Below are 26998 nucleotides of genomic sequence, written 5' to 3' on the forward strand. Positions count from 1 at the left end.
TTAATCTCCTGTGTTTGGGTTTGGTGTCAGCTTTATCTCGACTGCTTGCTGTTATGGACTTTGTCCAGTTGAGCTGCTGGGCCTTTCTTGACTTTCTCTGTGTATTTTCCGCACAATTTGTACAATTGCTGCCTCCTCTACATTCTCCTTGTTCATTCACTCACTGTCATTTGTGTCTATTCACACAGAAAAGGAAGCATTTCAATCACACCTAAGCTCCCATCTACAAGACTAGACATTACAACACAACCATAGCGCGAAAAATTCTGCCTCGCTAGACAGAACCAGTCTGTGTTCTAAGCACGTTAAGGGAACTGTGCTACAACCCTGAAGATATAATCATTTAGTCACAACCCTTTCACAGCGCTGTGCTGTTTGTTATTATTTGTACTCCAGAAGAGCCTGGAGGCTCCAAGTGCAACCGGGCCCCCGTTGGCAAATGCTGTACAAAACACAAAAGGCAGTTCCTGCCTATAGCATTGTTACAGGCTAATAGACAAAACAGAAATAGCTAACAGGCAACAGAGAGTCCTGTGGCACCTTTAAGAATAACAGATGTAAGTAATTTGTCAGATGTACAGACCTAGTAAGTAATGCCTCCCTACTGTCCCTCTCACAAGGCAGCCCCCTACCATCCCTGTAGTATGTCTTGAACCATATTAGCTGCTTTGCAGATTTATTATGCCCTACTCTGAAGACTCATGTAGCACATATGCCTTCAGACGGCCCCCTCTGCGGGGGTGAATGTCACTGGGGGATCAGAAGCATGCCAACTACAGGCAATTTCCATCACTGCTGTTGCCAGCAGAAGTCTCACATTAGTTCCCCTGACTGGTGTGGACAAGGATATTTTGTCTGAGTCATGTTCAAATCTGTTTAAAACATAAACACACATGATCTCTCAGAGGTCGGGATTAAATTCTTCTCTGTTACACCTGTTGACTTCAGAAGAGCATTTAACTCTGAAGTTATAGAATGGGTTGGCTAGAACAATCACAGAATATCAGGGTTGGAAGGGACCTCAGGAGATCATCTAGTCCAACCCCCTGCTCAAAGCAGGACCAATCTCCAATTAAATCATCCCACAGATTTTTGCCCCATATCCCTAAATGGCCCCCTCAAGGATTGAGCTCACAACCCTAGGTTTAGCAGGTCAATGCTCAAACCACTGAGCTATCCCTCCCTCCAAACCCCATGTCAATCATGTTCAATGATAGTTCAATCATGAACGATCCCTGTCCATAAGTCAGGGAAAACATGTTAAGCCCACCTTTAATTACTTGTCACTAGCATTATTAATTATGATTATTATTTGTATCTCATGCATTCAGACTGCATGCAACAGGAATTCTATTCTGAGAGGTTATGGGGATATTGTGAGCAGGTACAGGGCAACAGTTGGCTGGCGTGTGTACGTTTGCTACTTTAGTTGAATCAGGGAATATTGTACATGGCAGATAAATGGCTGGGGAGAAGACATAGTGCCCTGGGAAATCTGTTGTGTGTGTCTCTCTGTCCATGTGCAATCTTTCCACCAAAAAAATGGAAAAAGCACTTTTTTGAATATTGGGCCAGAGTAATGGACCAGGTGTGGGCACTTTGCCACTACAGGGAACACGCCTAACAAATTAGGATTTAATACATGGCATCACCTTGCATTTCTACAGCATCTTTCATCACACAGGAGCCCCCAGTATTTTACAAACCACACAATTCAGCCATCACTATATATCCATGGAAAATACAGCCACTTCTGATAACTGATTAATAGCAGACAACAATACTACACAGCAGTTTAGTACAGGAAGTGAAGAATATTGTAAAAATATAATTAATATTATCTAATCCGTAGGCATTTACCATGGTATGTGGGGATGAGCTATTATTAATATGAATTATTCTTTTATGTTAATATTGCAACATTACAGGCAGCTACTGGAGTGTGTAGGTATTTGAAAGCTATAAACAGGATATATGTGCGAGGAAAAACAGGGACACACCTTTTAACTGCATCTAAATCCATGGGGATAAAGGGAGGTTTTTGACTGGTAATATAGTTTGCTAGAAGAAAGGGATGATCTGTCTGCACGGGCGTGGGTGGTGTGGGGTTAGTGTGCACGGAGTACTGGCTGTTTTGTGTATATGGCGTGGGAGTGCACATGGGGTTTTGTCTGTGTTGGAGGAGCCTGCGTGTGAGCTGTATGTACATTGTTGTGGCATGAGCTGGGTGTAGTGTGGGGTGGGGTGGGGTTTGTACACTGCACTGCCCCTTCCTCCAGCTGCTTTCTCTCTTTAGGTGCAAACATTTTTAACTCAAGATCAGCTCCCCTCCTTTTCCCCCCAAATACCCCAGCTCCATGGCCCCCAGCTCCCCCACCTTCTCTGCCCCCCAGGGCCAGATCCCTCTCCCCTGTCCCAGAGCCCCTCCCTTGCCCCAAACCCCAAGTCCCCTCACTCTGCCCAGTCCCAGAGCTCCCACACGCCGAAGCCCTACGGCCCCACCCCGCAGCTAAGCTCCTCCCCCTCCTCACTCCAAGGTCCCGCCCCCTCCCCGCCTCCCTTCGGAGCCCCGCCCCCCGCCAGAGGACCGGAGCCGCGTGTCCCCAGCGCCACCTAGCGGCCGCATCGCCTCCCTCTCGGGTCCTCCCAGCGAGAGACGCTCTAGGCTACGGCTGCCGGACTCGCTGCTCCCGGCGGCTCCGAGTCCGGGCCCGGCCCCGGCCCGAGCTGGGGTGGGGGGAGGGAGGCGGCGCTGGCGGGTCCCGGAGCCCGAACGGGGGCCCTACGGCGCCGGCCGGCGGGGCGGGCCCGGCCCTCAGCGCCCGCACGGCAGAGGCCGGGCAGCGCCGCAGGTACAGAGACCCCGCCCCGCCCCCCCTTCTCAGGCCCCCCCCGCACTGCCCCCTCCCCTCTCCCGGGGACCCCTCCCGGCCCCCCTACTCACTCCGCCCCGCCCCCCGGGGCCCCTCCCCACTACCCCCCCGGGCCCGCCCCGGCCGGCACCTTCCCCCAGGGGTCCCCCTAGCACCCCCTATGGGACCGCTTCTGCCCCTGCTCCCCTGGCACCGTCACCCCCCCCGAGCACCGTCACCCCCCCGTCCCTCCTGCACTGACCCCCCGTTATCCCCTCCCTCTGACCCCCCTGCACTGACTCCTTGTTATCCCCTGACCCCCCCAAATCCCCCCTCCACTGATCCCTTGTTATCCCCTGACCCCCACAGCACCTCCTGCACTGACCCCCCGTTATCCCCTCCCTCTGACCCCCCAGCACCTTCTGCACTGACCCCCTCGTTATCTCCTCCCCCTGACCCCTCCTGCACTGACCCCCTGTTATCCCCTCACCCCCCCCGACCCCTCCTGCACTGACCACCCATTATCCCTTCCCCCTGACTCCTCCTGCACTGACCCCCTGTTATCCCCCGACCCCTCCTGCACTGATCCCCTGTTATCCTCTGACCCCCACAGCACCTCCTACACTGACCCCCCGTTATCCCCTCCCCCTGACCCCCCCAGCACCTCCTGCACTGAACCACCGTTATCCCTTCCCCCTGACCCCTCCTGCACCAACCCCCCCATCCACTCCTTCTGACCCCCATCCTTCCTGCACTGACCCCGTTATTCCCTTCCCCTGAGTCCCCCAGCACCTCCTGCACTCAGCCCCATTATCCCCTCTCCCGACCTCCCCAGCGCCTCCTGCACTGACCCCCCGTTATCCCGTGACCCCCCCAGCACCTCCTGCATTGACCCCCTGTTATCCCCTCCCTGACCCCTCCTGCACTGACCCCCCATTATCCTCTTCCACTGACCCCGTGTACACTTTCACTGCTCCTACCTCCAAACTACCCCTTCTTACTCCTCAATTTACTGCTTTACAGAGCTCACACCTCCCCCTAATATCATTTCCCTCATTATCTAGCCCCCCCATGATTTACCTGTCCATCTTTCATCAGCTACCCTATCCCTTCCATCCCTATCCTGATGCTCCAAGAGCCCTGGCATCCCCTCATTAAATATCCCTTCTCACTCACATGCCAATCGTTTCATTTTGTGCTATCACTAATATAATGGTCCCCCTCTTTAAAGCCCTCTGCCACCTCTTTTCCCCTTTGTAATTGCCACACAGTGCCCTAGCAAACCAGGGCTTTAGGGCATCCATCCTGCTTCCCAAGCCAGGCTTGGGACACTGGCATAGGACAAACCTTTCCCTTTCCCTACTTTTTCACCACTCCAAGCCTCTGTAGTTTTGCTAGTTGCTTGTGTGATCAAGCATGGATTTGAGGGGCTCATTGACTGCACTGTGCTGTGTGCCAAGGGTTTTGTCGTGGGTTATGTCCCGTGGCACTTGGTGGCGTCCTGTGCCAAATGGCGTTTTTTGCATGCAAGGTGGCATCCAGGGGCAATTTTGCTGTTCTCTCTTCATTGCTCAAATCTCTTGCTTTTTGAATCATGTAATTAACAGTGTTTGCCTCCCTGATGTGTTGCACATAAGGGAGAATTGCCAACTTTCTAATCGCACAAAACTGAACACCCTTGCCTTGCCCCCGCCCTGCCCCTTCTCCAAGACTCCACCCCTGCCTTGCCTGTCTCTGAGGCCCCGCCCCTGCTCACTCCATCCCCCTCCCTCTGTCACTTGCTCTCCCCCACCCTCACTCAGTCGCTTATTTTCATTGGGCTGGGGCAAGGGGTTGGGGTGCAGGCTCCGGCTGGGGGTGTGGGCTCTGGGATGAGGACAGAAATGAGGGATTCAGGGTGTGGGAGGGGCTCTGGGCTGGGGTAGGGGGTTTGGATGTGGGCTCTGGGAGGGAGTTTGGGTACAGGAGAGGGTTTAGGGCTGGGGCAGGGGGTTGGGGTGTGGGAGCGTGTGCGGGGTGTGGGCTCCGGGAAGGAGTTTGAGTCAGGAGGGGGTTCCAGGCTGGGGCAGGGGATGGGGGTGTGGCAGCAGTTGCGGGGTGTGGGAGAGAGTTTGGGTGCAGGAGGGGGCTCCAGGCTGGGGCAGGGACTTGGGGTGTGGGAGGGGGTGCAGGGAGCAGGCTCTGGGTGGCGCTCACCTCGGGGGGGCTCCCCGGAAGCGGCAACATGTCCCTCTGGCTCCTAGGTGGCTCTGCGCAGTGTGCGCTGCCTCTGCCCCAGGCGCTGCCCTCGGAGCTCCCATTGGTTGCGGTTCCTGGCCAATGGGAGCTGTGGAGCTGGCGCACGGGGCGGGGGCAGTGCACGGAGCTCACCTGGCCATCCCTCCGCCTAGGAGCCAGAGGGACATGTCGCTGCTTCCGGGAGCCGCGTAGGGAGCCTGCCAGCTGCGTGGAGCCAGGTTTTTAATGGCCCACTGACCAGAGCCGCCAGGGTCCCTTTTTGACCTAGCAACCCTAGTTGTGCAACTTTGCACATGAGATTCCAGCAGAACATGGGAATTTGCAAGTAGGGGTGTACAGGATACTGCTTTAAACAGATCGTTAGATGGACATGAGTCTTCTTAGGAGTTGGGCACAGGGGGACAGGAGTCTCTACCACTGGCTGTGGAGAAACAGGGAATGTTGGACAGAAATGTGAGATATTCAGGGAGCGGAAGAAAACTGTCAATTAGAGATAAATTCAAGTTTGGGGGAGTCCATGGAGGAGCATGAAGACTCACAGGGAGGTTTGGATCTGAATTCTAATGGATAGGAAGGCAGTGATAATTTTTGAACTTGGGAGTGATGTGTGCCTTGTTTCCAGATACAAATGGCTGGATTAGGCATTGCCTTTCACGCAGGCTGCGTCCGCGCTGCAGTTGGCAGGCAAGATTGCAATGTAGACATACCCACAGGGTGGGCAATCTCCAGATTGGGATTTGAAGACACAATAAATAGGGGTTAAAGACTCCTGAAAGTCTGTGTCTTATTAACATTTCGCTCCAGGGCAGGTATCTGTCTTAACATGGTCTCTGCTGGTAGTGTCGTGCCAATTGGAAGGGTATTCACTCACATGTACAATACTGGCTGTCAGTCAGCTTGAAAACCAAAAGCTTTCAATTTGGTGTTATGCATCCACTGCTGCTAATGAGGAGTGATCGGCGCTCCCCACCTGTGTGTTGCACATAAACATAGGGTCTTTAATCATTTTGGAAACAGAACAAAGCAGTGCAGTAGATTAGCATTGGAGATGCAATACACAGTGCATATCAGCTCATTTGAGTTAGAAGTGCATTTTTATTTGTAAGCTCCTTGGAGAAATTATCGGCCTCTGCCTAAAATTGTCATCTTTGTGTAAAACTTTAAAAAATGTCATTCTAAAATGAAGATTAGATTATTTCTCATCTGCCACCCTCCCAGAAAAAGGAGCTATGTCGTCATTTCACATGATTGTTTTTAACCCACATTTCTCAAAAACATAAATATGAAAAACACAGGAAGAGATTACAAAAGGAGGAGGTGAAAGCACTATTGTGAATTATAGTGCTGGAGGGTGTTTGGTGCTGTCAGAGTTTTGGAGGTGACCACCAAATTCACACCCTTGGTAAGCCAAAGGGAATCCAAGAGTTGAGCTATGCACCCAGACACTCAATAAGAAGAACCGAGATATGAGCTGGAGAGGATGGAGTTTTGTATGTGGATGACTTTCCTTTCCTTAGTTTTTAAAAAACACTTAGAAGATATTTTCTAAGGTAGAAACAGGAGTTAGGCATCCAACTTCCATGGAAAGTTAATGGGAGTTAGGTGCCCAGTCCCCATTTTGTGCATTTGAAAATCTCCACCTTTATTGAAAGGTGACAGGAGTATCACAAGAAAATTTGCCAGCTGTGATTTCAGAATCTATCCCTCACAATAAGATAGGAAATGATATATAACCTGCCTTAGGCCTTTTGACAACCATGGAACCTTGTATCTTTTTGAGAATACTCCCATCCCTTGGCTGTAGGCAGTTCTCACGTTAGGGTATGTAGCTGGGAGAGAGTCTCCCAGCCGGGGGTGCTAGCTCTGCCTGAGCTAATGTGTTAAAAATAGCAGTGGGAATAGCGCAGCACGGGTAGCAATTCTGGGTAGCTACCTGCGTCCAAATCCTCCCGACCCTGTGGGTACGAGCTGGGGTGGGTAGCCCAAGCTGCTACCTTGGCGCAGCTGTCCAGCTTGCTATTTTTAGCATGCTAACTCAAGCAGAGCTTGGCTCGGAGGGGTTGGGAGGCACATTTCCAGCTACAGTATAGACACACTGTCACTGACCCAGGCAGTCACAGGTGTGCATAGGGCTAGGACTGCTAGCTGGTTTCATTTCCCCCCGAAAGCCAATTAAGCATGGTGAGCAAGAAACCATGAGAAATGGCATTGTAGATATTTATATGCCAAAGACACAACTGACGTCTGGGCCTTTAACAAAGGATAGCAGCATTTTGCTTCGCTTGTGTATAGGCTATGGGGGATTTCAGCAGATGACTGGAGCAGCTGGTGTGGGCAAAGGGATCTGGATGATGGGAGCTCAGAAAGAGCTTTGAAGCACTTTAGTGTTTACAGTATGTAGGCAGGCAGTAAATAAGGAGGGTGCTTGGTTAACTAGGATATTCTCTGGATGTGTAGCATAGTCAGAAAAAGGCATGTTTTCAAAGGATTGCTCGTTGAAGAGTAGAGTCTTAAGAATCTAGGTATCTGCATCAAATGGATACAACTAAAATCGTCAGCAACAAGGCATTGTCTGCAATGACTAGTTGACTAGGGAATCTCCAAAGATCATTAAATGTGTAGTTTTATAATCTCGTTTCCTCAGTTCTGAGCCTTACAGCCTTTCAGTGGAAGCCCATAACACTCTATCCCAAACATTTTACAGAGCCAAAGAACTGAGTGACAGAAATACTAGTAGAGGGAGAGAAAAACAAAGAGGCAAAGGAAAAAGTTGAAGTTTTCTACTGAGATTTAAAATAGGATGGAGAATTGATATAGTGGGAGGGCGGGGGGGAGAGGATGTTGGTAATGGCAGGTGTTGTAGAAGAGAAGGCTCCTTGTGCCAGCAGTGACCAGATTAGTTGAAAGGCAGAGAGGAGGCTGATGCTAGATTAGTGGGCAAAGTCTGTGAGGTTTGCTGGAGCAAGTTCATGAAGGGTTTTACAAACAAAGAGGCCAATTTTGAAGTGAGTCATGAACCTATGGAGTTATTCAGGGTTGAGGATGATGTGATTGCATTGGTTGTAAGAACGCAGGCTGCAGAATATTGCATTTTCTGGAGTTGGGGGAGCTGGGACAAAGAAAAGCCATTGAGAAGGTCATTGTAATAATGAAGATGAGAAGACACTTAAGGCGTGTGTACTCTACAGTGGCATAACTGGTGCTGCAGCTACACTGCTGCAATCCTGGAGAATAGATGTACGCTGCAGTGACAGAAGGGTTTTTTCCATCAATGTAGTAACTCCACCTCCTTGAGCAATAGTAGCTAGTCGACAGAAGAATGCTTCCGCATCTACACTGGGGGTTTAGGTCAGTAGAACTGCAGAGCTCAGGGGTGTCAGTGCTGTAGCTATGTCAAGTTTTAAGTGTAGATCAGGCTTAAGATCTGGATGAGGATTCATCAGAGGTAGGACTGGGGCAGTGGCAGACAGAGGCAGTGTTTGAGGTGTGATGGAGAGATACCCAGGTATGGATAAGGAAGGAGAAAGAGCAGAATCAAGTCTGACAGAGTTATGTACAGTGGAGGCAAATAAGATGATATTTGTTACTGTAATGGTCAAAATGTGCTAGCTATACATGGTCACTGCCACAACCTATACATGTGGGCGTGAGGATACTGCTTTTGCCCAAGAGAATCATCTTTGTCTCTGAACTCTTGCTAAGCTGGTGTGACTGATGATGAAACTGATTGTTATGTGCCAGAGCTTGAAATTTTCAATAGCATCTTCATTTCATTTACTCTTGTAATGTCAGGCTAGTTATCCGTACAGTTTTACTCTCTCGTTCCTTGGACTACTAGATAATTAACACAGTGCGTCCTTTGTTAGTGACTGGTTCTGATTCTGGTGCCCCGAGTTGACTTTGAGTTCAGTAAACTAAAGTCTGTAATGCCAGTTTTTCCTATTACTAGTATGTGCATTTCCTGTACACAGAGCACTTGCATTCTCTGAAAAGTACCGAATAGTTGTTTAGTTTTGTGTATATCTGGAATTTGTTCCTTTTATGATCCAAAATAGAATAGCTATTGTGTTATTTGCCCATTGGCTTCTATAGCTTCTTGCTCTCTGAACCTTGTTAGGAACCTTCTGTCTAATTCAGATGCATACAGATTCCTAAAGCATCAGATACATGTGATTTCTAGTATCTTTGATGCTAATTACTAGTATTATAATTTATTTATATTGCAGTAGTGCCTTGGAGGCCCAGTAATGGATCGGGATCCCATAATGAGACAAAATTTGCCTTATTTCTGGAGATTAGTTGTCCAAAATTGCCCAGTGAAAAGAAAGTTGCTTGTGATCTTTGTCTGAAATTTCATTTGTCCATCTTCATTTCCAGCCCCACTTCATTTATGAACGGCGTTGAGCTAATTCCTTAATAGCTGCACACATATTTGGTGTGTTGTTGAAAATGCTTTGCAGGCCTTGTTCATTCTGCTGTAAATAGTGCAACTCCCATGAACGTTTGTGCCTAGTTCAGGAATGACATTTGTTGGGTGGAAAATAGATGTAAGTGGCAAAGTAGGGTACCTTGTGCTGAACTGGCAAAGGAAGTGTAACTTACAAACCAAGAGAGGGATGTGGGGGAAAAAGCAGCCAATAGGAGGGAGTTAGCAAATGCTAGTTGCATTTCCTGTTGACCTACCTCTCATTTTGCTCACCTAGTGAGTTCTGGATTGATCTGTTTACACCTACATTCTAATTTACCCCCAAAGTGTGTTTTACTTGTCAGGTCCCCACTGGATTTGTCCATGCAGTGTGTTACATAAACTTACATTTATAAATTATTGCTTTAATTTATGTTTTTCTTTTCTTTTTAGAAAGATTAATAGAGATATGATAAAAATCTAGCTCTCTGTCTTTCTTTTCTCTGCCAATCTCTTTGATTGGATTCTTGTCAGGTGAAACATGGGACAGTTTCTACGGAACTCTAGGTGACTTCTTGACATCCTGGTTACCATGACACTCAGCAGAGGACTGTGGGAATAAAGTGGGAATCCCTCCCCGCCCTCAAAAAACCACCTAATGGCCTCAACTGGGTAAGAATCAAGTGAGACTAAAGAGTTACGAACTTTCTTCTGTCCTCATGGATTATCTCAAAGGCACTGCACAAGGGCTAGGTCTACACCAGCGTTTCTCAACCTGGGGGTCGAGACCCAAAATTGGGTCGCCAGAATGTTTCAAAGGGTTGCGTGGCAGCTCCTTTGGCTCCTGTCCCACAGGACTGGCTGGGCCCGCCTCCCTGCTCCAGGCACCGCAACTCCTGGGGTCTGAGCGACACTCAGGTTTGGCCCAGCCATCGTGATGACGGGAGTCCGGATAGGACAAATTTGAGTGAGTGGCACTGCAACCCCATGAGCCAGGTCACAACTCCACTCATGTTAATTTGGATCAAGTCAGGGGGGCGGGGCGGGGCCAAATCTGGTGGCGCTGCAACCCTGAAGGTTGAAATGTCCAGAGCTGAGATCCAAGGCCAGCTAGCCCCACCCAGCACAGCAGCTGCAGGGGCTGCCGCTGTGGGGTGAGTGCTGGGCAGGACCTGACCGAAACCCTTCAGGGCCTCCACCCCCAGACTATTTACAACAGGCCATAAACATTTACGAATGGGTCTTGAGCCCGAAACGGTTGAGAACCGCTGATCTACACTACAAACTCTTGCTGGCATGGCTTTGTTGGTCAGGGTTGTGATCTCTAGCCTAGACATAGTTATAGTGGTAAGATTGTGCTTTCGCTTGTATAAGCTATTTCCACACAAGGAGTGCTTTGCTGCTATACCCTCCCGGGTTAGCTATACTGGTGAAACACTCCTAGTGTAGACCTGGCTAGTGCTTAAGGAATCCTTCCTCATTGTGATTAGTCATAAAATGGGTAGTTGGTGCCAAAACTCCAGAGTAACTTTGTTTTATGAACAGCTTCCGTAGCCCCATTGTATCACATTTGCTGTTAGTTGCTCCGTGAAAATATTCTTCTATTAGAAAAATTCCCTGGTGGTGTGTATGTGCACTGTGTGGCCTGCCTGTGGCATTGCGCCCTGGCATGCATACCCACTCCCCCCTTCTTTGAGGGCATTTAACGTCCAGTACACTTCCAGGGCTCCACTGAGCCATCCCTGCCTTTGCTCCACCACTCTAAAAGCCTGGGTCATTGGTTGGGATGAAACAATAATTACGGATCAAAAACGCAAATGAAATTGTGCCTTTATCCTCTGTTTTTTTTTTTTTTTCTCCCGCACCCTCCCTTTAGGGCTCACCTGGTATGCTAACGTCATGGGGAGCTGCTACAGCTACCTGTGCAGAGACAGTGTCCCAGACAACCACCCCACCAAGTTTAAGGTAATACCCTTTATCCTAGAGGGAAAGCTCTGCAATTGACAGCAACCACTGGGAATCAAGGCCTGCAAAGTACAATCCAAATTTCATGGAACCTACGCATTAAAGCCCTTTCTCTTATGGGGAAATTCTTCTATAGGGAAAGATTTGCAAATGTGTTGCTAATTTTTAAGCAGGGAATCCCCTGCTTGCTGGTTCCACCCTCTGTCTTGTAGAAGGATTTGCATTGGCATCGAGATTCAATCTCCCAGTGCCAGAGAAGAAACAGATGCAATGAGAAGGGAAAATTAGATGGCTCACGTGTTGTGGAACCTTTCAAATTGGGCCCAAGTCAGTGGGCATCAAAAGTTATCACCATGTGGTAGCTATTTGGTGGCTTGTGTGAAATGCGTCCGTGCGTTTCAGCCTAATTGACTGTAAACAGGTCTCCACATTGTAAAAGCACCAGCACAGCCGGCAGTGGTGAACCATTTGACAGTCTTAGCAGAGAGGCCAAGAATTGGAGAGAGACTGAACTCTCCTCTTCCCACTCAAGGGTGTCTCCCCCCCCACCCCCCCACGCCTGTGTTGAGGCACATTAGCTGAGCTGGTGTGGGGCTACAGTCTTCAGGGCTGTCCATGTCACACCTTTCACCAGCAATGAATTCACACCCAAATGACCTCCCCCTATCATCCAAGAGCAAGGCATGTTAATGAGTCAAGGGAGAGAGTGCTGGGGCTTCCAGGCAAACTTACATCTGTCACATCTCCTGTGTTGAGCCTCCTGATGTGAGCTTTGTTGCCTCTGCAGGTAACAAATGTGGATGATGAGGGTAACGCGCTGGGATCTGGGATTATGGAGCTAACGCAGATGGAGCTCATCTTGCACACACACAAGCGCGATGCTGTCAGGTGGCCGTACCTTTGCCTGCGCCGCTATGGCTATGACTCCAACCTCTTCTCCTTCGAGAGCGGACGCCGCTGCCAGACCGGACAAGGTGTTGTGCCTTTTGGGGGAACAAACCTGTCTAAAACTTTCACTTGCAGAATGCTGTAACTGCTTGGTGCTGATTTCTCCCCTGCTTATTACGTATGGGAAACCTGCTTTATACCCTGCTTCACATGCACAAGCGATAGCACACCTCTAGGGTACTGTAGTGTGTTTGCATGTGCATTTAATACTCCCAATTAAGGCATTAATGTTGGAAGCTTGTGACTGAGGGCAGAGCCATCATGTGGTATCACTCTTGTGGCTTATTGTGGCTCACTTGTTTATATTTATAGACTTAAAGTAATTAGGCTATTGCCTTATTAATGCACAGCATGGAGAAACACATCTAGAATTGGCTCTCATTATATCTTAAGGTAAGCAGTTTTGGAGTGGGGTTTCAATTGGATCAGAGACCATTAAGGAAAATCCAGGTGGCAGAAGAAGTTAGTGATTCTGTGGGCTTACTCTTCTGTGTTGGTACTGAGGAGGTGCTAGAAATGCCACCTTTCTATGGGATGTGACCCCAAGGTCCCCCAAGGTGCTTTTTGCAAGGATGAGGCTGTTGGCTCTGGTTTCCTAGGCATGTTTCAACTTCAGATATTTGCTTTTCAATGCATGTCGTCATCTATGTCCTCTGTACTACTGTCTGCCAAGCCTCTGCTCTGTCTTCGTTTAGGTCCCTTCTAAAAGGCTTGCTTGTTCCACAATGACCCAAAAAAGTGAGTCAATGTTAGTTTTTAAAAAATCCTGTCCTCCTCTGTTCTGGTCTTTCCAGTGCATTCTGTCTTCTCTATCTGCCTTGTTTAGCAGTACTACTACGTTTACTGCTTTTTATCAATTGATCCTGCAGCACTTTGCAAGGTGGGGGGAGGGTAGTTCCAAAAGTGCCCCATTTTTTACATATGGGGAAACTGAGGCACAGAGATGACATGACTCACCCAAGAACACCCCATTCAGTCAGTGGCAGAGCTGGGAATAGAGCCTACGTTTCCTGATTCTCACTATTCCATGCTGCCTGTTAAACTGTAAGTTTCTTGGCATAAGGGCTATCTGTATATTACTTGTAAAGAGATGAGCATATTCTTGGCACACAGCAAAAGGAAAAAAAAAACAGGTTATGTCCCCCAATTAGCATCGTGTGTTGAAAAGTCCTCTGATATCTGAATAAAGTCCACATCACTGTTCTGCGTCTGTTTATAAAGTACTGTGTGCATTTACAATGCTGTGTGCTACTCTTTTATAATATTTATATAAATAGGATTTGCCTTTAGTGGAATTCCATGCTTATCGGTTGTCAGCAGGGTGGGACCTGTGGCTTTTTGTGTGTGTCTATTTTGCCTTTTGCAGGATTCAGATCAGTCGTTGGAATGCTGTTACGTTTACTTGGGTTTTCTACGGAGCTCTAGATAGCACAGATAGGGTAGAGTCATTCACTCTTCACCTACAAAGAGAGCTTTCAGAGGGCACAGGATAAGTCATCCATGTCCTCTATATGCAAAGATAAATTGTATGGAAGCCATACTGTTTTGATCTGCGTACATTTCCTCTGGTTCTTTTCCTGCTCAAAGGAGACTTTCTCACTTAATTGATTTTATTTGGATCATTCCTCCCTAGCCCCAGTGAATAAGACAGATGCATATATTTTCTGGCAACAATATTTTTCAAATTTTTCTTCAGAGTAGCAGCAGTTGTTGCCATGCTGTTGTCCTTGTTGCTATGGCTTTTGTGCATTCATGTGTGTGCGCACCAGCATGTGATTGGTTAGTTCTGCACACGTTGGCTATTGGTCAAACTATTTATCTGGGGAGCCACCGTTTATTTTGATACATTTTAAAAGTGGAGTGCAGTTGCCCCTCTCTTCCACATGCATTCCGCGTGCCCAATCCAATTCCCATTAGAGTCAATGGAAAGACTTCATTGACAATGGGAGTTGGATCGGGCCCCAGGTAAAATGAAAGAACGGAAATTACAGGTGAAGAATCTCATCTGTCACCCAGTATACCATTCTTATCTCCAGCAGAGTTAAGTAATGTAAAGTTGGCATTAGATACACCAATTCATGGATCAACTAGCAATGGTGGTGTTATATTTCTGGTGATGTAACAACAGGATACACTATACAGAAATATCGCCTCGGGGGTGTTTAAATATTGACAATATCTTACAAAATATTTCCCTGTAAATCATAAATTTGTGTGTAGAGAAATACAGGGCTTGCCCAACAAGCTCAGACGAGTTGTCAATTTAATTTAGTATCCTGTTTGAAATATTGTCTCACACCATGAGCTTTAGAGGAAAATGGAAGAAGCTTCATAATGTGTAACAACGGGCGTATAGAGAAAATTACTTCCTAACCCCGGACATTTAGTATGTGACTTGTACCCTGACTTGTACCCTGAAGCATGAGGGTTTATACCTCTTACAAATGTGTGTACTATCTAATGGAAGGGTGACTATTTCCATTACCTATATAAATGTCTAATCTCTTTTTGAATCCTGCCAAGCTCGTGACCTTATCCTGTGACAGTGAGTTCCCCAGGTTAATTGTGTTGTGTTAAACAGAAACCCTTTTCAGTCAGATTTTACATTTTGTTGCTTTCCAAGGACTAGACTACACTCTTACTAAACTAAGATTGTACTCATCTCTCCCCACCCCCCGTCTTTGTATTTGCACAGGGATATTTGCCTTCAAGTGTTCAAGGGCGGAGGAGATCTTTAACCTGCTGCAGGACCTGATGCAGTGTAATAGTATCAATGTGGTGGAGGAGCCAGTCATCATGACTAGGGGCAATCACTCCACTGAGCTGGAGCTATCCCGGACACCCCAGACAACCAACGGTAAGGCTTCCAGAGTACTAGGTAGGGTAGAGGAAGTTTGTCCAAGTTTATCTCTGTGTTGGGTGCTGGTCTCCCAGCCAAGGCTACATTCCCCCAAGCAGCTGATGTGAGCTGTCTGGCCTCTGAGCTGGGCCCTCGAGTCCACGTATGTTCTGTGCAGCATGCTTAAAGCCCCACTCGTTTGCAGATGTGATACCTTGTTCCCAAGGAAATGGGAACAAAAGCTGCAAATATCAACCTCATTCTCCGACTCCAGTTGGATTCCAGCTGGAGGCCTGCCAAGTGGCCTCTTTAGGGATCAGCGGGCTCCTGAGGGAAACCTCAACTAGAAGAATGTGTGTTTGTTTCTCACTTTCATAGACGTGACTTAAGTGCTGGTAAATTTAACCTGGGGGGCCTAGCCTGCATATTTACAACAGGCGTACACATGGTAGGAGCCTTTCCCCGCCAAGCAGGCTCTGCCTTTCCAGCACGTCTGTTTAATAAGGCCCTTTGAGAAGCTGGCCCATGGTGCAGATGCAGCCGCATCTGTACGCAAGGCCAGTGTGATGCTCTGGCTCTCAAGCACGTCTCTCTGAATTCTCCCCCCAGCTCTGGGATACACTGTTCCAGGGTTCCCCAATGGATTCCACAGCTTCCCTGGGGAAGCCCCATCCTACTCCACGGCCCGACACCCTTCCATGAACAGCTTGAGACACTCCTCCATTGGGGAGGACTCCACACATGCCCTCATTGGGCCGGATGAACAGGTAAGCCCAGGTCTCCTGATCTCCATTGCTGCAGGGAACTCATAACATGTCTTCTCCTTCTCTTCTAGGATTCTTGTGGGGTGCTAGGCTCATGCATCTGCTCAATGTTAAGGAAGCCCAGAGACCCTCTTACCTTGTCAGTTGCTCCTTCTTGGCTGTTTTACTTAGTTTCACTGTTGCAAATTTGCATCCCTGTGACTACTCGCTGGGTAGCTTCCCCGGGTGTAGCTTCCCCGGGTGTAGCTTCCCCAGGCCATCAGTAATGATCTGCCCCTTGTTTGACAGCAGCATGCAATTCCCTCCTGAAACTGTATGTGCTGCTTCCACATCTCTACCAGCCCCAAGCTAAACTCTAGGCTGGATACCGAAACTCAGACCCTTGCATGGTGTTGTGCTACCACTACACTGCTTGGGCAGCTGATCTTTGTTCTCTGTGTTTAGGCTCATAAGATTTATCATACCAGATCAGTCCATTACACCCAGTGTCTTGTCTCCATCACTGTCTGATAGCTGGTGCTTCAGAGTCACACAAACCTAGGCAGGTGTGGGCTCCTTCCTCACGTCATTTCTGTGTCCTAGGATACTTTATATAGACCACTCAAGAAGATATCTCACCTTGTGTAGATGGAAATTCATATGCTCCACACCAGAGTTTGAACTCAACTTGAAACCTGTTTAAAAACGTGTCATAGATATTTTGTTTTAAACCATCTCATGTGCATAAGTTGCTCATGTTTGAAAGGAGCCTGTGTGAGGGCAAGTCTGTGCTACAAACTTTTGCCAGCACGGCTGTGTCAGTCGGGGTGTGATGACGCATGATCCCTGGCTGACAAAGCTGTACTGGCAGAAGCCCCTTCTCTAGATGTCGTTGTACTGGCAAAACTGCAATTTTGCTGGTATAGTTCATTTTTTGAGGGGGAGGGGCTAGAATAAGCTTTACTGGCAAAGTACAGTTTTGCTGCTATAAGCTGCATCTACACTAGGAGCGCTTTGCTGGTGTAAAATACCAGTATAACTATACCAGCAGAGCACTTCTAGTGTAGATCTGGCCTCAGACCCCAGAGAGCCCACACGTCAATCCCCTGATTAATAGTGGCTCTGATCCTAAGAGAGAGGCTGGGGAGTTATGGGAGGGAGGAGCAGAACCAAATCAGGCCAGACTAATGGGGAAGCTTTAGAGCCATATTATGTCTCCTTTAAAATAACTGCAGTTCTTCAGGGCAGTTTCTAGATGAGCAAAGATGCAGCTCATCCTGCCCCGTAGAAACTAAATTCACATCCATGAGAGAAAACAAAATTCATTCCTGTCTCCAGGTGCTGAGTGTTTGGTTTGCAACAGTCGATGTGTAAACATAATTTTACCATAGCTGCATCCCTTTCGGCCAAGTTTCACTCCCCACTTTCTCGGCACACAGCCCCTCCAAGTTTTTTCAGCCACCAAGACTCCTCCTCCTCCTCCCCCCCCACTTTATCAGCCGCCAGACTCCTCACTCTCCACACTCACATTCTCAGCTGTACTCTCACTCAATCCCACCCCCCACCCCCCTGTATTTTTGGCTCTGATCTCTTCCTATCATTGTCCCCCTCCCCAGCATCACCCTCTGCCTCTAAAACACATCTTCTCTCCCTGCAGTCCCACACCTATGTGAACACAACCAGTGGCGAGGAGGAGATGAGGGGCCGGCACTGCATGCACTCGCTGCCTGAAGTCCACCCTCCTTTTCTGCACGGGAACCACAGCTGCTCTCTGGAGGACCGAAACCCCCAGGTCTTCCTGCAGCCGGGGGAGGTGAAGTTTGTGCTGGGCCCTGCCCCAGTTCACAGGCACATGGTGAAACGTGACAGCTCCTGCCGTTACTATCGGGAGTGCGGGGGGCACATCTGCGGCCCTAACAACAACAACGAGTGCCAGGATGAGTGCCTCGTGCCCAGGTGCGTATATGAGAATGTGAATGGCCTGCTGCCTGCTGGGGGCGCATCTCTTCGGCGTGGCGGGCGCTTGAAACTCACCCGGGAGGACCTGGGCTTAAACAGCTGCTCTCACCGCAGGACACCCCTGCTGCACTACGAGAACCTGCCTTCCTTGCCTCCTGTGTGGGAGTGCCAGCCGCTGCGGCAGGACGAGGACTCTGGGGACACGCTGACTCCTTCTCCGAATGGCTACCCCGAGCCGGACGAAGGTGACCCCCTGCAAAACTACATGAACTCGGAGAACACCGCACTGCACAGCGGCCTGCGTCGGGATGACTTCTTGCAGCACCGCCACAACTGCACACCTAGTGTCTTCAGCTTCGACTTCCGCCGGCCCTGCCCGGAGCAGCAGCGGCAGCTCAACTACATCCAGGTGGAGCTGGAGGCTGACCCCCACAAGGGGCGCCAGAGCCTCCAGGTGCCCTGCGCCCCGCTTCCTGCTGCCCACCCAGCCAGCAGGATGGACTCCTACGCGGTCATTGACCTTAAGAAGACAGCAGCCATGTCCAACTTGCAGAGAGCGCTGCCCAGAGACGATGGGACTTCAAGGAAAACTCGGCATAACAGCACCGACTTGCCTCTGTAAGGGAAACACTGCGTGCAAGCGCTGCATTGTGGCTTTCGGACTTGCCTTTCAGTGTATCGTGTAGCGTGACTTTCGTTCTCTATTGCCCCCACGCCCTGTTAACCCTATTGCTCAATACAGCATCCTGGGATAGCTCCAGCAAGCGGACTTTACAAATGTCTGCCTGCCTCTCTCCGTTCCTCCCATGTCATTTGTTTCTAAAGCCTTGCAGAGTAGCAGCAAACGGTCTTTATTTATTTATTTATTTATTTAAGTTATTTTGTGGGGTGCCAGCATTCGAAACGGCACCAAGCGGAGTATAAATGTAAACAGGTCATTCCTGGACCAGGGTCAGTCCCCCTGCTTTCATGTCATCCATGTGGAGAGAAGACAGGGGGAAGGATAGCTCAGTGGTTTGAGCATTGGCCTGCTAAACCCAGGGTTGTGAGTTCAATCCTTGAGGGGGCCATTTAGGGATCTGGGGCAAAAATCTGACTGGGGATTGGTCCTGCCTTGAGCAGGGGGGTGGACTAGATGACCTCCTGAGGTCCCTTCCAACCCTGATATTCTATGATTCTATGAGAGGGGTGGAGAGAGTATTGGGAGTGTTTAAAAAACAAACAAACCCCTAGGAGCAGGGGGAAAGACTGGGAATGCAAGTGGAGTTTGAGGTTTGGGATCAGGGAGCCCTTGGTGTGTACTTATCTGTCTGCCTTTTTTGTGGATATTCAGAAATGTTTTCCAGCTGTCGGTTTATTTATTTGTTTTATTTTTCTATCTATTTATTTTATTTTGTAAACATTCTTTTGCACCAAAGTTAAAAGTGCCAAGCCAGTGGCAACATGGAATGGATCCGCTTGGTGTTCACCTCCTTTTTTGGGGCGGGGGGGGGAGGGGATGATATGGTGAAAAGGGTGCTTTGTGGAACTACAAATGGGGAAAGCGTAGCTGTGACTCAAAGCTCAGTTACCTGGAATGCACTATATTGGGCTGGTGGGAGTGACTGCAGAAAACATGGAAGTGTCAGCATAGCTGCGAGGCAACCAAGCTTGGAGTCCTATCTAAGGAGCAGTGCCTACTCCTGCATACCTCGCTGAGTCCACGTGAAATAATTGACTAGTGTTTTGGCTAAATGCATGGCTCGTTTCCTTGTATTGTAGACTCAAAAGACTAAATTGAGCTTTACTGTAACTCCATTGGCTTTGAGTGGTTGTAACCAGTTACCCCCAGGGCTGAATTTGATGTGAACCATCAGGCCCTTCTGTAAAAAAAAAAAAAGAAAAAAAAAGAAAAAACTTGCGCGTGACGTTCTACTTCTCTTCCACTGTGGGATGTTCCAATGATAACATTCTGTGTATGGTTTCACTTGCTACAGACCACACCAATCTCTGCAGCATGAGGCATTCACTGATTCCACTTTGCTATTCCCTCTCATTTCTATGAGACGTAAAAGAGCTCTTGGAATTATATTCACTTCTGCCTTATTGTTTTGAAACTCCCTCACCCTCTTCTGCAGGATTGGAATCATGCCATCCAATTCTCTGAAAGCTCGCTCGGGGTTGGCAAATCGAGCCATCCAAACCTTCCTATGATGTCCTTGCCATTGGTATGTTAACAGACTAGAGTCAGTGAAAGGGAAAAGCTGGTTCATCTGCTTATATCTCGGCCCTGGCAGTCACAAGCATAATCTGTCGATTTCTGAGATTCTTTCCAGCGCTAACAAACCCAACTTCTTTTCGGTGCTGTAGTGCTGCCTTGAAAAGTGAGTCTTTTAGGAGCAATGGCAAGGAATGTAGCCAAGCCCTACAAATAAGTAAAGCTGATGGGTATCCATATAATCTCTTTACCCTTAGGTCAGGAACTCCTCCCCATTTGTAGAGTTATGATTCTTCTCATTGGCTTGGTGTCTGCATTACAAATACCAAACACCACCACCACCTTCAGAAGTGAGTGAGTTTTGGCAAGCCTTTGACCTCTTGTCTTCCAGGCTTCAGTCCAGCTCTTATTTTTGTTCTATAACAGAAGCTAATTATTTTTAATATGTGAACTGACTTTATTTATAGGGAAACTGTCACGTAGTTTATGCCCCACATTTAGGTTTCATTGGGAGTGAGGAAGAATTTTTTTTTTTTTAAGTAACTGTATAAAAATATTTTCATGAACAATCTCAATGAAGAGGCTTTTTTTTTAAGGGTTAAACATCACCCTCCGTTGTAGCTTTTGCATCTCAGACATTACAGCACTGGACAATGCCTGAGAATCTTTAGCTGAAACTGACTAACTGCTGAATTTAAATTGACTTGTCTAGTTTTGCTCACCCAGCTGAGATGTGCAAAACATCCAGGCCAAAAAAAAAAAAAACAAATTTGTAAAACAAGTCAGGATATAGGTTTTGTTAAATGTGTGCTTGATCTTGACAGAATGTCTTTAAAAGTCACAATACGAACATATTAGAGTTACATGGCAGCTGTTGCTGCAGATGCACTGTATTAATGTATCTGTATTCATGTAGGCCCTGATCCAAAGCCCATCGAAGTCAGTGGAAAGACTCCCACTGTCTTCGGTGGGCTTTGAATTGCCCTTTTATGGGCAAATGTTGTTACCTATTATAGTGCTTCATTGGACCAATCCAGCACTCACTGAAGTCTGCTGAATCCTTCCATTGACTTCACTTGCAGCCCGGATCAGGGTCTATTCTAGGAATTTGTTGCTAGCATTTGGCATGATGAACTATCTAGCTTAGTGTTGTTATGACTAGGGATGTGGGGAACCTGGCACACATCCACAGCAGTAAATCAAGTCCTCTAATACCTTTATCACTTCCTCATTGGTCTGTAGCAAATGTATTGATCTAACAGGTTTATTTAGTTAACGGAGAGGATAAAATGTTTTTATTTCCCCACATCTAAGATGGGTTTTAAAAAGTGATTAGCGGGGCTGTTTACAAAATAATGTTGGTCACAAATGACCACGAAGTAAGAAGTGGTCACAGGATAATAGTTGCCTGCTGCTAGATGAGTGCTCTTAACATAGGGATAAAAGAAATAGCACTTCTCTCTGTCCCGTATTCTGCTTAGCCTGCATGAACCGCAGACTTTCAGGCCTTGTCCACATTACAGTTCTAATTATGCTAACAAGCATCTTTAGCAGGGCCCTATCACAATTCCTCTGATCAGCAATAGTTTTCTGAGAACTAGGTTAATCAGACCATGCTGTGATGCACCCACAAGATGCCCCAGCTGGCTATCTCCCCATTGTTGTATGTAGCATGATTTTATAACCTAATTCTCGGACATTGCGTCCATCTACACTACGACAGTATTAGGGGATCTGGTTACCACATGCCTGTCGCCCGCACAGTGAAAGCAGTTCTTGTAATGCAGATGGGAAATGTCTGAGGCTTTAGCCTGTGTTTGGTGCCCTGTTTACAGCTGTATTTGTAGTGCAGATGAAATGGAAAAGTCGCTGTCCACATTGGCCTGGGAAACAGCCCTAGCAACACCTACGTTGAAGAGGAGTTCTTACTAGCATGGTGTAAGTCATAGTGTGGACAGTCTAAGCACCTTTGAGAGTAAGGGGGAGACAGGAAAAAACAGTATATGACAGGAGCCATCATCCCTGTTGTATTGTGGTAACTCCACTCTGTTGTGAAGTTTTCTGCATTTGCTGGTGACTCTGATCAGATTTAGAAAGTGTGCCTCTCTTTAAAATTGGGAGTGGCCTGGTGGTGGCAATCCTAGGACTTCAGGATCATCTCTTGATGGAGATGAAAGGCTGAGAGGGAAGGATGAGAAGGACTGAGCTAAGAAAGAAGATCCTATAAGTTATTTGTCATGCACTCACTCATTTGGCAGATGGTGCTAAGGCACTTATAAGGCTTGTGCCATTTTCTTTCTTTCAGTAAATCATGCGAAGTGACCTCAGGTGATGTGGGGCCCAAGCCTATGAATTACTGAGCATCCTCCACTCTCACTGAGTCTCATTGCCTTGCCGGATCAGGGCCTAGGAGGTTTAACAGCAAAGCTAATCTAGTCCCAGACAAAAAGGTAAATTTCCCCATTCTGCCCCATGTGGGCTTGCTATTGGCTAGAACCACCCCAAGATCACAAAGGACTCTTGACACTACTGCAATAGCAGAAGAGGACTCCTTGACCATTGGACCAAATTCCTCCTGGTTGCAGCCTCATTAGCTTTGGTAGGGTTACACCCAGGATCAATATGGTTCCCGGCATTGGAATAAGATATCTCAGACCCTGTCCTTTCCCATCGAAAGGGGAGGGGCCTTCATTGCCTTTTGGCAGAAACATTGGGTTCCTTTAAGTGTATCCAAAGCCACTCATCTGTACAGGTGAGTGCTTACCTGTCTTTGGAGAAGTCAAATCAGGTGTAATGTAATAGGTGAGGCCTGGGGCCATGTTGTAGAGTTTGCTGTCATAGTGTTCTCTCTCTAGAGTGGGGGAGTTGGGGGGAACAGCCAATATACCTGAATGAGTATTTCCAAAACTCTAAATGAGCTGAGAGGCTGGAATAAATCAGACGGGTCTCTTCAAGGTGCTGTTTGTTAGCAACACAGCTCTGTGGGGCTTCCTCCCCAGTGCACCCACATAGGCTGAAGCTCCTAATGTGCCCCGGTCTGCAATGCCATTCAAATGTCTAGTGTCTAGTACATGGGGTTGGGATTAGGGCGATAGGTGTTTAATTATTGTCTCGGCCTCAGACTTCCTGGATGACCCTGGGCAAGTCACGCTACCCTGTGCCTCAGTTTCCCTACCTCACAGGGGTGTTGTAAGGCACTTGTGGTTGGGATACTATGGTGATGAAGGCCATATAAGTACATAGAGATTCTGACACTTTGACTTGGTTGCCTTATCAAAGCTATAATCCAGTTTATAGTGGTTGATAATGAATGATGTACCTGCTAAGGAGGGGAGATGAAGTAGCTAGAAGTTCTCTCATCACCGAGGTTATAGAAGAAGCCTCTGATTTTATCCTGGGTGGTTCTGATTTAGTACATGTGTGGTTTGATTTGGAGTTTGATTTTGCAAATTGCCATCTGGCTGTGTCTTGATTTACTCTCTCTCGAATTCTCCGTTCCTTATGGCATCCTTGGGTAAGAGGAGTGCAGTGTTTGACTCAGCAGGTTTTGTTCATGAGAAGTTGCAGGTCTCATGAAGAGGTTCAAGAGAAAAGTGCCAGGGGCAGATTGGCTCTAGGGGATGGCTGAGTAGAAGTGAATTTACAATTTAATGCTCATTGGACCCATGTATCCATAGCACAGAAGGTCAAGTTCAGCTTTCGAGCTGGGTGGGAAGACTTCAGGGGATGGAGAGAGAATCTGTGCAGGCAAAGAGGGAGAACCAATTGGCCACACTGTGAATAGATAAAGGCTTCTTAAGGCAGTTAGTCATCTCATGGGCTTGGGGGAGACACTGCCCTGGTCACCTGACTTGAGTTAGCCAGGAATGTATTAGACCAGTGGCTCCACTGCTCTTTCATTCTCTGGCAGCTTCATAAGGGTGAGATCTCCTTCCATGGACAAGGTCCTCTCCCAATCTCCGTCCTGTTGCCTCGTTTTCGACAGCCAGGAAAACAGTTCATGGAGTGCAGCATGAGCTCTGCTGCATTAGAGCTTCAGGGACCAGAAAAAGAAGGGAAGCCCCTGTTGATGAGGTTTCAATGTTAACAAGTGTGGTGTGGTGTTATCCAGCCTCATAGCTTCCTCTAGTGGTCAGATGTGGGACATTCTCAGGTAGAAGATGGGAGTTTTCAGGGGCAGGTTGAACAGGCTTGGACCTTTTTTATTTGACTTTTCCTCACCACCAAGTTCCTTGCTCTGTTTGATTAGCAGTTGCTTTGGATAATAGATTGTAGGTAGCCTGTAATTCTGTTGGAATCTCTTATCCTATGATTCTCTTTTGGTCTGGAATTATTTATATTTATAGAGCACCATTGGTATTCCTGACACTGTTACAGATCTAAAATAACACAATAATGCCCTGAGGAGTTCATAATCTGCGGGGAAAATTCAGCCCTGCTGTAACTCCACTGACTTCAGTGGGGTCACACGGGAGATGAATTTGGCCCCAGTTATCCTTGTTAGAAACCTTCTAGTTCATGACAAGAAAACAGGACATCTTCTCATTCTATATTTTCCTCCATACCATGTTCTTTTAATGGTTGCCTTTCTTTTCCTTGCACATCTTGCCGTGAGCCTTGCAAGGAACAGATTATTGGACTATCCAAATGCCTGTGCACCTGTATCTTGGATGTGGATTAAATTAGGAACCATCATCCACATCCCAGTGTCTCCCCTCCAAACATGCTGTGACCGGCTCAGCTAATACAACATAGGCAAAAACCAGAATGTTTCATTTTTTGTAGTGGCCTTCATAAACCTTGGTCTCAAGAGTCAAAGGTGCTCTCCAAAGCATTATATATCTGGCTGGTGTCACACCGCTGGACACAAGGAGCTCAGCATCGTAAATGGGTGAGTACCTGCCTTGGAGACCCCGCATGTGCTAACACAAAAAGGAATTAGCCCCCGAACTGAATTGGCTCCAGGATGAGGAACACATCATCTCTTAAAGCTTGTCCTGTGGACAGAGGGCTTCCTCTGGTATCGTCCCTGCACTGATCTGTTCTGTGTGGGGCTGATAACATGGAAAAGACCATGTGTCCCCAGGAGGCTTTCGGCTTGAGGAGATTTTCTTTAGGTTTTTGAGTGGCTTAACTTTTTAAGTGTTTTTTCTTTGGGTTTTGAAGTTAGGCAGGTGGACTGCCTCTCCCTCGACATCTATTTGTGGTTGCCAGGGAATAGGTCTAATCTGAAGGAGTGTGTCTATTTTTAGCTTGTTTTATACAGCCTAGATGCCTACTTTTCTCTCTAGGAATGGAGAGGAACTGTAACGCTCTTGGTCTGAATGCTAGTAATAGTTACCTGCCTTACAAGGGTATTGTGAGGATTAATTGATGTTTACAGAGTGGTTTGAACACGAAAAAAATTATACAAGTATTTTTATGTAAGCCACTGTGTCCACTGGAAAAAATTCCCAGCTGTTGCTGTCTTTATCTCCAGTGGGAAGCGGCCGTCTAAATACCTCTAACCCTCAGAATCTCCTCTCTCCCATGCTGGAAGGGGATTGTTTCTGTACCTCTCATGCCAGAGACCCCTGTGAGGGTATGTGTGTCTCGAGCAGTCAGTTGTTTCTGTTGATCCCTATGTGCAGTGTGGCCACTGGCTAGGCCTTAAGAGACTTGGGTTCTATTCTCAGCTTTGCTGCTGGGTGTCCGTGGGAAAATCACGTCACCTCCCCATGCCTCAGTTTCCCCATCTGTGAAATGAGCATAATGATACTGATCTCCTTTGTAAAGCACTTCAAGATCTGTGGATTAAAAGCGATATACAAGAGCTAGATATTATTAACAAGTTCTCTTAGTCATCTCCGCAGCCACTTCCCACCCGTTTTCCGTAGGCATGATGCTACCCAACTGCATCTGCCTTCACCCTTACTGTGCAGTATCATTCATCAGTTGCTTAGTAGTAATTTCAGCTCACCTGTTATGGCACCCTTGCAGCCTGTCTGTAGAGTTTGTCTTCCCACCAAGCTTGGTTCATCTGAAGCTGAGTGCTGTGTGTAGGTAGCTGAAGGGGAGTGGATTCCTGCTACCAAACAGGACCAAAAGGGAAGAAGTTAAGGGATAGGGTAGGCTGGAGGTTGGGAAATGAAAGCCAGGGAGTGGGTGTGGGGAACACGCTGGTTCTAAAGAGGGGATCCTATTTGTTTCCTTCCTTTGTGGGTGTGTGTGACTAAAGTCAAAAGGCCCAGGCACATCTGTGTTGACCTCAAGCTCTTATCCTGTGTGATTCTCCTCGTTCTTACTTGTACTGGTGTCTTTGATACTAAATATTTCTGACGTGGCGGAAAAGCAAAGGCACTTCGGGGCTCTGGTCACCAGGGATTCAAAGCTGCTCTGTCCATAGAGATCGGTCTTTCTGTGTAATTACTTCTGTGGGTTATTACTATGGATATCCATTCAGTCCCTGTTTATATTTCATCCAGGTGTAACCTTCAAGGCAAAGAGCCTTAGTGCTGTGTGAGCTGAGGAGCGCTCATGTCTTACTCTAATGTGCACTAAGAATGTATACAGAATAAATGGAATCTGACGACTATCTGGTGGAGGGTGTGGCTTGTTTGCTGTTAAATAGAGAATTGTCAAGTTTAAAGATGAATTTTAGTTGCTCGTTTAAGTTGGAGACCCACCGTGCTGTCCAGAATCAATCCTAGTGTAAATAGGCACTTTCCTTCATGCAACTCCGCTAGTGCTCCGAATCCTGAGCTGCTATGCCAGTCTTGGCCTCCCCATACAGCTCTGCCAATGCACCTCTATCCCAACCTCCTGTAACCTATGCTATTTCAGTCCTGGACGCCACCTCTAGCTCTGCCGGTG

At 47.6% G+C, this 26998-nt stretch overlaps 1 protein-coding gene across 3 annotated transcripts in view; it reads left to right on the forward strand.

Annotated features, from left to right (window-relative positions):
• The window catches only part of LOC113407126 (fibroblast growth factor receptor substrate 3-like), a 28452-nt gene extending 2734 nt beyond the window's left edge, over positions 1–25718 (forward strand). Inside the window, exons 1-8 of one of the 3 annotated variants that reach the window (XM_026655208.2) lie at positions 2797–2852; positions 10030–10167; positions 11372–11460; positions 12248–12434; positions 15104–15265; positions 15857–16014; positions 17648–18567; positions 24932–25718. In XM_026655208.2, the coding sequence (XP_026510993.1) occupies positions 11395–11460; positions 12248–12434; positions 15104–15265; positions 15857–16014; positions 17648–18567; positions 24932–25088 (1650 nt within the window). In that variant the 5' untranslated portion in view covers positions 2797–2852; positions 10030–10167; positions 11372–11394 and the 3' untranslated portion in view covers positions 25089–25718. Of the gene's footprint in view, positions 1–2796; positions 2853–10029; positions 10168–11371; positions 11461–12247; positions 12435–15103; positions 15266–15856; positions 16015–17647; positions 19012–24931 lie in introns of those variants that run through there. The other 2 variants (XM_029912307.1, XM_026655209.2) reach the window with 2 other exon arrangements.
• The last annotated feature ends 1280 nt before the right edge of the window (positions 25719–26998 follow it).

This window comes from Terrapene carolina, unplaced genomic scaffold, assembly GCF_002925995.2.
Source record: "Terrapene carolina triunguis isolate 2854851 unplaced genomic scaffold, T_m_triunguis-2.0 Scaffold198, whole genome shotgun sequence".
Taxonomy (NCBI): Eukaryota; Metazoa; Chordata; order Testudines; family Emydidae; genus Terrapene; species Terrapene triunguis.